This window comes from Malaclemys terrapin, chromosome 2, assembly GCF_027887155.1.
Source record: "Malaclemys terrapin pileata isolate rMalTer1 chromosome 2, rMalTer1.hap1, whole genome shotgun sequence".
Taxonomy (NCBI): domain Eukaryota; kingdom Metazoa; phylum Chordata; order Testudines; family Emydidae; genus Malaclemys; species Malaclemys terrapin.
The window spans coordinates 226,459,220-226,471,257 of record NC_071506.1 but is presented as its reverse complement, the minus strand read 5'-3'; the positions used below and the strand labels follow the sequence as shown (position 1 = coordinate 226,471,257).

Genomic DNA, 12,038 nt, shown 5'->3' with positions numbered 1-12,038 from the left:
ACACACACACACACACACACACACACACACACAAACCAGCTGACAGAACACAGGATATTCCCAGGGAGAGATTCCCAGCTACAAACTTTTACTAAATAATATTTTAATACACATTGTTAGCCTGACTTATTAACACCGGATACAGCAAGCAGTGTAGTTAACTGGGAAATGCAGTTCATTTCTGAAAAGTGACTATAAAAATGTACAGCCTTAGGGAATTTTCCTGTTCATCGCATCTTGACGACTTTAGGCCAAATACATTTTGTTTACAAATAATAATAATAAATTAATAAATAAAAATTACTACTACTGCCAGTCCTACAAACTCATCAGGAGATTCAAAAGTCGGTCTAGATTCCAGCTGTCATCATCTCCTGTAACAGACCCAAATGAAATGCATTGTAGATTTACATCTCAATTGCACCTTAAGGACATCTACCAGTTCATCTCGGATGCACTTAAACTCTAACTGCCTGCACTGCACACCCAACCTGGGTTCTTTCCTTCTTGCACATTATAATCAGTAACCTCACATGGGTCTGAGAGTCGTAGTGATGATACACAAAGAGGAAGAGCCCAGATGGAATGTCCAGAGCAGGGAGTTACAAAACAACAAACCAAAAAACCCAGCAAACCAAACCAAAATCCCCAACCCCAATGTATTTTTACTTGTAATCTCAGCGAATTTGATCTGGAGTAACCAAGAGACAAAGACTGAACATGGCAAGGACATTTTTACGGTCACTTTTCTGAGCTGATCTATATTCATTTGAATGTAAATCAGTAAAGTTCATGAACTATCAGCCTCACACTTTATTTCGTCATCAATTTTTCTAATCAAATGTTGTATAGACAGACAATATTTGATTGACTGTATCGTATTCTGGATCTGATTGACTGTTGCCCTGCATCTTATGTAGTTATTTATAATAGTGAAAAGGGAGTGCGAAGAGTGTGTAAAACGCTACTAAATCAAAATACACCTCTACTTCGATCTAACGCTGTCCTCAGGAGCCAAAAAAATCTTACCGCGTTATAGGTGAAACCCCGTTATATCGAACTTGCTTTGATCCACCAGCGTGCGCAGCCCCGCCCCCCCGGAGCACTGCTTTACCGTGTTATATCCGGTCGCGTTATATCGGGGTAGAGATGTCGTAGCAGCATTTTATGCTCATTTTGCACTGGTGTAAATGACTATGCAAGATGCAGGGCAATGAAGAACCAGGTGCTGTAAGCCTGCAGATGAATGAAAGGCTTTACTTGAGGAGGTGGCTCTTTTCCATATCAGAGCTACATGTAAAAGAAAATGGACATCATACTTACCGAACTGACCATCACGCTTTATATACAGTTCAATTACGCCATAGGCAATCGCGGTGGGGGCAGGAATCTCTAACACCACATTGGAATCCTTTCTCACATTCCCATTTTCGCTCACTGAAACCTGAGGGACATATTCATCCACTGTTTATTTGATTCAACTACAGAGCAGCTTGCACACAAAATGAACTTCAGGGTAACACCCAAATTAGATTAGGAAAAGAATTAGCTCAATTCTCCACTGTGCCTGAGTTAGGGTGACCAGATGTCCCCATTTTATAGGGATAGTCCTGATTTTTTTTTTTTTTTTTTCTTATATAGGCTCCTATTACCCCCATCCTGTCCCAATTTTTCACATTTGCTGTCTGGTCACCCTAGCCCGAGTCAAGATCGCATGTGATATTAGATGTCTGCGAACATTTATGCCAGCAAAGCTCTCCGTGTCTGAGCTCTGCCCTGTGGCAGGAGAGAAGAGCAGCTCCTCAACCCTCAGCCTCCCAGCCCCAGCGTGTGCAGGGGGCAGCTTTCACTTATGCTCCTGGTGTAAAGTCCCATGACACCAGTGGAAAACTGGTCCTCGCTTTGCCATACTGCTGCTGCGCCCTGCCCACCCATCCTGACACTCCTCCTGCTCATCCCCACCCTCTTTACAACCAGGCTGGTGGAGCAGGTTAGCAGAGCTAGCTCTGCCAGCTTTATGCCAGTGGAGGATCCCCCTACAGTGGGGATTTGTTGGTAGTTCAGATGATTTTGCCTTAGTTTGTTAGACAGTCATTTCAGAAGCACTTGTAACGCACCTGAAGAAAAATGGTAAACAATTAGGATCCTAGTACTCCATGGAGCTGGGTGACATGGCAAAACCTGGTTTCCAAATAGTCACTTGAATTTTTAAATGAATTGGCTTCAGCTGCGCTCTTGCCCCTTTAATGTGCCATTTCTTTTAACGCTGAATCACAGGTCAAGAGTATTCAGGGAAACCAGGTTCTAGATTCACACCAGAAGAGCCTGCACTCTCATCTAACTAGGGAACTCTACTGATCAATGACAACTAAACAATGTATCAAATACTTGTGGTCCACAAGTTGTGGAGAACTATTTGCAACAGATACAGTTTAAAATATTGACAAAAATTGCCAAATAAATACGTATGAGGAAACTGATCTGTTCTCAGAAAATTCATATGGAGGAAAAAGGGCTAAATTAATTGGATAACGTTCACTGCCAATTATGTACTTAGCTCTAGCAGTTAGAGAAGGAACAGATCTATTAGATCAATTATTAAATCAAGGGCAGGATATGATCAGTTATAATATGGTTTGTCCAAAATCAGGAGGAAAAAAAAAAGTGAAAATTTTTTTCAATTATTGTTTAATACCATAACTGAGGTTTTGAAGACATTTAATGATGCTGAAGAAATATTTGTGTGTGCTGCATGGTTGGTGGGTTGTTTTGTTTTTTACCTTTACAATTTTTGTATGGAGTCCCACCACGCCACCATATTTTGCTTCTGTCTGAATATGTTCAGATACCAAACACTTTTGAGTTGTTACTATCTTTTCTGTCAAGATACACAGTACCTCATGTTTTCTTCCTAGCACTTGTTGCAGTAAATTATTGTTTAGATTTATTGTTCTGAAATTAAAAAAAAGAGTATTAATAGCATAAACACTGCAGCTGATAAAACAACAGTCTTAATTGTATGCCCGGCAATCTTTGTAAGAAGCTTTTATTATAAAGTATAAGTGGTTTCAAATTATGATGTTCTCTTTTGTTATCTGGTAGCAGCATGACTGTAATTATCAGTTTGGAACAATTTAAATCCCACAATATTTAGTGAATTCTTGGTTCATCTGCATCATTTCCAGCAAAAACGTCAGTCAAGGCAATTGTTTAAATAAAAGCCAAATAACTTCAGACAAATATAAGACTCCTTTGTGATTTGAAAACAAATCAACTGATCTTGCAAACATAAGGGCATATCCTCAGCTGGTGGGTCAGTTGTCACTGACTTCAACGGAGCTATGACAAGTTACACCAGCCGAGAATCTGCCCCACTAGCTTCAGAGTCTATTGCGGACTAACAAGCATAGCCACATTGAAGTAATTGAGTCACAGAATAGCCAATTCCCAAATAAGGACTGCAGTAAGTACCAAAAAAAGATATTTGTGGTCCATCCAGTGGCATGCCTAAGGGTGTAAGATTGAAATTATTGGCTAGTAGACAAGGTTGTCTAATTATACGCAAAAAAAAAAAAAAAAAAGAGAAACCATTAAAAGAAAATTATTAAGGGGTTGCGAAGTCAAGCACTCAAATGCTAGAAAATACCAGAATTAATTTGCCTCCCCAACCTCCCAGTCCTACCTCCAACAATCTCCTTGTCCCAATCTACTCCTTTTCCTCCCTCACCCCACCCCGCTTGGTTTTTTGTCCCCTCTGCATTTGAATCAGACAGCTTCCTCCTCCACACTGTCTGGGTGCCAGCAGGGGTGAGATATCACTGAGAGCACAGGAGAGACTGGCTCCACCCTGGCATGGAGCACCTGTTACAGGGACAGTCCAACTTTGGACCATGGCTGGACCACACTATGTCACTCTGTGTTGATGGTACATGCACGGTCTGGTCAACACTAGTAGCTGCGAGAGGTTCAAGCATGCTCAATGAGAAAAGAATCTTCCAAGATTTTAGCTGTAATGCTCTAGCAAGTCTCGACTGAGCATGTCTGAACTGCAATTTTTCAAAAGCTTATAACTTGGGTAGTTTTATCAGGGATAGCAAAAGGCACATCCTTGTCACAAAGATCCCCCTCCTGCAAATTTCAAGTCCCTGCTCCAAAGCACGGGGGCAAATACAGCTTTTCTAAGAAAAAGACACCAGAATTTTTTAAAATGGGCAAAACAAGATGATCTTTTTCCCTAGCCTTGTTCTCAGAAACAACGCAACTGTTTTGGCTAAAAATGTTCAAAAAAATTCTGCTTGAGACAGATCTCCAACATGGAAAATTTCAGACCAATCAGTTAAAGTTTGGCAAAGTTATAAACAACTGAAAACCAGTCTTATAATGGGATGTTATCAGGCAACCTTAATAAGAAGTCATGCTCCCAACCCCACCTATAATAACTAATTACCTCAGTTTTCTAATCTTGCTATTAATAAGTCAGTTTTAGTGTCTAGTCAGACTCATGGCTGGTAAACCGGGATCACAACTAACCAAGTACTTTACATGGTGGAAGTAGATAACATTTCATAGATTTTAAGGACAGAAGAGACTGTTAAAATCATCCAGTCTGACCTCCTGCATAACACAAATCACAGAACCTCACCCAATCATTTCTGTATTGAGTCCATAACTTTATTTCAGTGATCGCATACATCTTTGAGAAAGGAAATCCAGTCTGGACTTAAAAAGGACTTCAAGAAATGGAGAATCCTTCCGGTCCCTAGAAAGTTGTTTCAATGGTTAATTACCCCTCACGATTAAAAATGCATGCTTTATTTCTAGCATGAATTTGAGCTTAAAGCTCTTGCATGGATTAAAAGGATATCCCAATTTTATTCCGTATCAGTTCCAATGCACCTGTGAAGGTCAAGGATATATTTAAAAAAAATCAATTACCAGAACTGTCACATTTAGAAGATGGAGAGGGGGACATTAAGAGGGAGGAGCAATTCTGCCCCCTTTACTCATGTTGAGTAGCACCTTAATATGTCCCCAATTTAGCAAATCACCCCAACTCAGCAAAGCACTTAAGCATGTCCTTAAGTCCCACTGAAGTAAGATGCTATTCAACATGAGAAAGGGTACCAGAATCATGCCCTAAAAATATCAAGAGACCACAAGATTTTTCTAAGAAATGATTACATACTTCATTACCACATCTTCTGGGGTCTATGATAAAGGATTCAGTCCTGTCAGTGAAGTTAAAGGAACTTTTAACTGTATTCCATCAACTAAAATGTGTAAATTATACCAACCTTTTTCAAAATACTCATCTGAGGGTCCTAAAAGAGGTGTCATACCTTCTATTAACAGACAGCTCTAGCAAGATAGCTAGAAGATTAAAAGATTCCTATCCTTGACAGGAGTTATTTAATCCTCTTCTCCATTCTACTGTAAATGGGGTATTCAGAGGGGTTAAACTATAATGCCCAGAAAATACAATACAAAGACATGTTCTGTCTCAGATTCATTTAAATCAATCTAGCTTCTCCCTCCCCCCACCCCTTCAATTAAAAAAGTTTAGATACCCCAGTTTCTGGAGCTTCAGAAGTTACACAGACAGCACAACATCAGATGGAAGTCAGCTTGGTTCTTTTATTTTCTTTAAAAAACAAAAAAAGAACCCCTCCCCCCAAAAACTCCCCACACCTTCAGACAATTTTTGATCTGTGTGGAATTTAGAAACCTTTAACTGTTTCTGTGAAAGCTCAGTCATTCAGAAAGAACGGTCTAGAAACCCTAAACATTGTGCAGATGAGGAAAAATATATTATAAAACAATGTACCCAAACATTCCTGAGATTTTTTGGGGCTTTTTTTTTTTTTTTTTTTTTTTTACCACAAAGCTTAGTTTTATATCTGAAAGGTCAGGCTCTGAAATCCAAGTAGAAATCCAAGAATTTTCACATGGCAACAAACACCGCTCTTCTTGGAAACTCCCACTGACATGCAAAACCAGGGCTACTGAGCAGCATAGTAACTATCAGAGATGACACTTTCCTAATTATTACTACTATAATTAAGCTTTATGCAGTGTTCAGAAGCGTAGTAGGCATCTTGAAGATATACAGCAAAATGGGTCCATGCTTCAAAGAACTTGCAAGAGGCAACATAAGGACCAACAGGGATGCAACACAAGAACATTTCCCCCATGCTCTCTTGTTTTCATTCCACCTATTTTGTGCCTATTTTAGGTGGTTACAAACTTACAGGACATCCTCCATTCTATCCAGTTATCGGAAAAGAAAAGAGAATGTAGAAAAATACAACCAGATTAATTTGGTACCAGAAATAGTTCTAACTCAAGAAGTACTTCAAAACCTGCTTAAATTTTGTTAAAAATAAATGGCCCTGCAGAGTTCAGTTTCATCTACTGCAATGGAGTTAATCTAGCTCAAATCCTCTTATACCCTTTGACTCTGAAGTACAGCTAACCAACCAAGAGTCCTGTGTCAAAACTGAAGCCTCCTATTCTCAGGTCCCAATTACATTGACTCCAACAGGACATGCACTAAATGCTTTCCTGAATATGGTCCCCGTACACTAGCGGCCTCCCTCCTGTCCTCACTGATTTTAATGTGATCAGGATTGGGAGTGTAAAAACATATCTATAATGGCAATGATTAATTTTGAAACAAGTCTCTTAAGGACAACACAGTTAAATGACTTCCCACAGAGACACACCACTCCGTTTATTTTCAAACAGCTATAATATAAACATCTTCGCCCCCAGTCCTGCAAGGTGATCTGCGTGGGCAGATTGCTGAAGTCCTGGGGTGCTGTCAACTGCTCACATGGATCACAATGCAGGACTGGAGCCCTAGAGAACACTGTGCTATTTTGGATGGAAGGAAAAAAAAAAAAAAAAAAAAAAAACTAAATCAAACATTTAATAAACCTCATCATATGAAGTAAATGAATAGCCATCTTATCTTAATTATCTTCAAGGACACAACCTAACAAGGCAAAGGTGGGGGACAGTGTCCACCATGCATCAGAGAATTCCAATGACTAAGGACAAGTCTACACTACAATCAAGTCAACCTAGGTCCTTATAGGACCTGCAGTGGCTGATGTCCACACTACCCTCCTTCTGTTGGTGGTGCGAGTCCACACCAGGAGTGCTTCCATCGACTGAAGAGGGGAAGTGTGTATGGGGGTGGGGGGGTGAGAGCCAGGGCGCTCAGCTCCACACAGCTCCCTGCTGGGAGCTTCTTGCCCCCAGGACCCTGGGGGACAGCAGGGCTCCCGGTGGGAAGCTTGAGTGGCAGCCCAAGCCTGTCTTGTAGTTGAGACCTGACAGCAGCCAGGCTGGGGAGCTCCCCGGCCCTGAAATTGACAAGACAGCCAACAGCTGATGTAAGAAACAGTGTTCATGTCACCCTAACTACACTGACATAAGCCCTACGCCTCTCCTGGAGGTGGAGTTATGATATTGGTGTAGTAGGGCACTTACATCGGCGGGAGCAAGGCTGTAGTGTAGACACTGACATAGGTTGACACAAGGCAGCTTATGTCGACCTAACTCTGTAGTATAGGCCAAGCCTAAGACACCTCATTCGCTCAGTTTTACCTTAGCCTTGTACTATGAGCACAGTTAACATGAGATGCGGGAAGGGCTAGATTAAAAGACTGAGGATGCATACAAATGGAGTTGCAGTTTTTATTTCACAAATCGTATTTTAATGCTCTTATTTATTGTATGCAACATATCACTCTTCTAATCACTTTCACATTCTATTTTACACGCATTATCATTGATCTGGGTTAACTTCATATCACTCCACTGAATTCCTTTTCAAACTCTTTAAAGGTAAGCTGAAATGCCTTACAAAAGAAACATTATAAAACATTTGAAATGCTGGATACCTCAAATCAGAAATACAGAATTTGAAGTAAATGTATGTGTGTTGTAAGTTAAAAGATGAAGTTTTTATAAAACTCAGTGATGTTCTATGGCAACGAGTTCCATGGTTTAATTATACATTGTGTAATAAAAACTTGCTTTTATCAATTTTAAACTTACTTGGACTGATCCTGCCCCCAATAAAGTCAACAGCAGAACTCCCATTGACTTGAAAGACAGTGGGCATGATCCTGTTCCCATTGTCTTTCAATTTTATTGGATGTTCTCCCTCTTCTTGTATTATAAGAAAGTGCTCCTATTTACCCTGAGTACTCTCTCTCTCTGCTGCAGAACAGAGGCAGCAAAGAGAAACAGAGAAGCCAATAAAAGGAAGGAGCACGACAGGCAGATACAAATCTAGAGAAACAATCCTAGAGCCACCAGCTGAGTGGCCTCCTCGGGTCCCCTGAAGCCAGAGTTTCCTCAGGAGGGCTAGGACCACTCTTCCATCCAATCCTACCTAGGATTTTCCAGGGGAACAAGATGAAAGGCCCAATCCTGCAAACTCTTTATGCTAAGTACTCAGCTAGTTGCTGGGCGTTCCAAACAGAGAGGGTTTGCAATGTTGGGCCCTCAGGCACACTCACTGATGGGCAACCTCCTAGCTTCTAGCACTACATATTTCTGCTCGCCATTTTAAATCACCCACACTGCTGAAGAACCGTTTCCACATGTGAACAGATTCCTAGCTGTACCAATCACAAATGGATGCTATCCCGCCCCCACCTCCCAATAAATGTATCTACTTCTTCACTTTATAAAAACGCATTTCTCGGACCTACTCAACAGAAATGTGCTAGTCTGTTCAATCTTCTCCACCTCACTTATAAAGCACAATAGCCTATTTCTTCTATTCAAACACTGCCTCCTACTTTACAATGTCAACTCTTGCACAGCTTTATTCCTTCTCAGAACAAAAGTCTGTATAGCCTGGTGTCAGACAGCAGAGAACACCAGTCAATCCACTGTCACATTCCACCAAACACAGTTCCATATTAGTTCCTTTATTAAGCCATTTAAAATCAGTTTTCCGAGTGATTTCTTACCATCACACCATAAACACAATACTTACTATAATCTCCTTAAATACAGTATTTCACAGTTCCCCTAAAGAGACACCAGGCAATTACTCTATACCACATCTTCCCTGAGAGTACTAAAGACTTATGACTGAGTTCAAAAGGGGGACAGTACTCCTGAGTTTTCTATACAACTGCCCGTACTCCATTTTTTACACACACACACATACACACACTCTGATTGTATGCAATTCTGAGTGGTGACATTTTAGGAGTTCACTTAAGCCATGGAATACTACTGATTGAAATCTACACTGAACAGATAACAGGCCCAGGTAGTTTACCAGCCTCTAGGTATTTCAACAGTGCTCAAAAACGTGTTAGGTGCTTTAAAGAACAAATACAAACCACACAGTCCCTGCCTTGATGAGATTACAATTTAACTTCATGCATTACTTGACAAGTGGGGCGGAGGAAGGACAAGATTAACAGCAATAAAACCCCCACCATTACTCAGTTTAGGCTTATGTATATAGGTTATCTGCTAATTAACTCACTGTATAAGCAATAAAGTGAATTTTAAGGTAGAATATACCAGAACATATTTCAATTTGGGCCTGGTTCTTTTTAAATATCTTCATAAATGATTTAGATAATGACATGGACAGAACATATATAAAGTTTGCAGACGATACCACACTAGGAGGGGTTGCGAGTGCTTTGGAGGATAGGGTTAAAATTCAAAATGATCTAAACAAACTGGAGAAATGGTCCGAAGTAAATAGGAAGGAACAATCTATTGCACATGTACAAAATGGGAAATGACTGCATAAAGAGGAGTACTACAGAAAGGGATCTGGGGGGCTATAATGGGTCACAAGCTAAATGAGTCAACAGCATAACACTTGCCAAAAAAAAAAAAAAAAAAAAAAAAAATAGACATAATTCTGGGATGTATTAGCAGGAGTGCTGGAAGCAAGTAATTCTTCCACTCTACTCCACACTGATTAGGCCTCAGCTGGAGTATTGTGTCCAGTTCTGGGCACCACATTTCAGGAAGGATGTGGACAAATTGGAGAAAGTCCAGAGAAGAGCAACAAAAATGATTGAAGGTCTAGAAAATGACCTATGAAGAAAAAAATTGAAAAAATTAGGTTTGTTTAGCCTGGAGAAGAGAAGACAGAGGGGACATCATAACAGTTTTCAAGTACATAAAAGGTTGTTACAAAGAGGAGGGTGAAAAATTGTTCTTCTTAACCTCTGAGGATAGGACAAGCAGCAATGGGCTTGAATTGCAGCAAGGGGGGTTTAGGTTGGACATTAGGAGAAACTTCCTGTCAGGGCGATTAATCACTTTGGAACAAATTGCCTAGGGAGGTTGTGGAATCTCCCTCATTGTCTAATCTGTTCTTAAAAACCTCCAAACACCTGTCAGGGATGGTCTAGCACTATTACTTAGTCCTGCCTTGAGTGCAGGGGATTGGACTAGATGACCTATTGAGGTCCCTTCCAGTCCTACACGTCTATGATGGTATAAAACAAAACAACAATTATGATTGATCTTATTTTCTAACAAATTGATTAGTAGTAGAGCCTCATTTATTCACCCTAAGCAGCTGCAAGACAGTGAATTACTGCATTTTGTGAATTAGCGACTTAGTTCAGCAAACACAGCAAAAAAGAGCAAGGATAACGTATCACAAAATGTGCTTTGTTCATATATTTGACAAGAGCATTTTTTTGCTACTTCATATTATAGTAACAGATGTTGTGTGGCATATTTTGTAAAAGTAATGATATTTTACTTACGCGGGACCTTACACCACACCATTCAGCTGTTAAAGTCTTGCTAAAAAGGGGATACACCATAGGTTTTTGTAATTTAATTATGAGCTTCACTCTGGTTCTCCTTTAGAAGGTACATATAAGGGAAGGGAAGCTGATTTTACACCACACAGTATCACATTCTGTACATTGAGGACAAATTATTTTTTAAACTTTATTTAAACTTTTGAATTATAGCACAATTCAAGTAATGCAAAAGAAGGAGTGCATTTTTGCAAAGTAACATAATTAGAATATACATTAAAAATGAACAAAATAATTACAGATCCAGCAAACCTGGAAAACAGTCATTTCATTAGGTGAAATCAAGTAAACATCCCCTTGATAATATACAGTATTGCTTAAAATCAAATCCTCAGTTTGAAGGTCACCAGTGTTTCTTAATGTGATCACATAATGTTCTATGAGCAAAATAATAGGTAGATGCTGAAGAAAAATGTGTGTCAGATCATGAAATAACTAACATACAAATACAGGAAATTTAAATTTTAAAAGAACTGCCACAGCCTCAGTATGGTAAATTCTAAGGACCATACTGCTTATGACCTCCTGAGGTCCCCTCCAACCCTGATATTCTATGACCAGGGTCACAGGAAAAACTGCAAATTAATCTTGTTCTGTAATCTCCCAACTCCTAGTGAAACTAGGCCTGGCTGGAATATTGGCAATATATTTTGTATCATAAGCGTTAATAAGTTATGAAGTGTCTTTTCTAGAGAAAATGAGCCAGATGCTTGGGTGCAATGCAGGCATATTGCACTGGCATACTTCCAGTGCAAAATCTGCATAAACAATCCAGGGAGACTCATATACAGAGCATATTATCTTCAGAAAATTAAGGGCCTCAATAACTGGTTTCTGAGTCTAACAAACCAAGGATTCTGCAGTCCCATGTGCGTTCCCACACTTCAGAAGCCAAATATATATTTTTACTAGATTAGGGCTTGTATTAATTTAATACACTACATTTACAAACATGAGGTCTATCATTGGGATCTTAATTTTCATTTTAGATATTCACAGATTGGTGTATACTTTATGACCATCCCAAGTGGAATACAGATAATGTTTGTAAATGCGGTTTAATTACTGTGAAGATTGTGAGCCCACAGACATTGGATTAACTTCAGAACATTTCCATTTGCTACGGGAGAGTTGCCTGTTCTAATGGAGCAGCTAACTAGCTTTTTCAAAACTCATCTTTTCCAGTGGATACTAGGCATGATCTAG

The 12,038-nt window shown here is 39.7% G+C and overlaps 1 protein-coding gene across 2 annotated transcripts in view; it reads right to left on the bottom strand.

The window, feature by feature from the left end:
• The window catches only part of GSDME (gasdermin E), a 32,571-nt gene that overhangs the window by 10,442 nt on the left and 10,091 nt on the right, over positions 1-12,038 (bottom strand). Inside the window, exons 4-5 of one of the 2 annotated variants that reach the window (XM_054020152.1) lie at positions 2,781-2,952; positions 1,324-1,444 (exon numbers count right to left, since the gene is read on the bottom strand). In XM_054020152.1, the coding sequence (XP_053876127.1) occupies positions 1,324-1,444; positions 2,781-2,952 (293 nt within the window). The remainder of the gene's footprint in view (positions 1-1,323; positions 1,445-2,780; positions 2,953-12,038) is intronic. The other variant, XM_054020153.1, reaches the window with a different exon arrangement.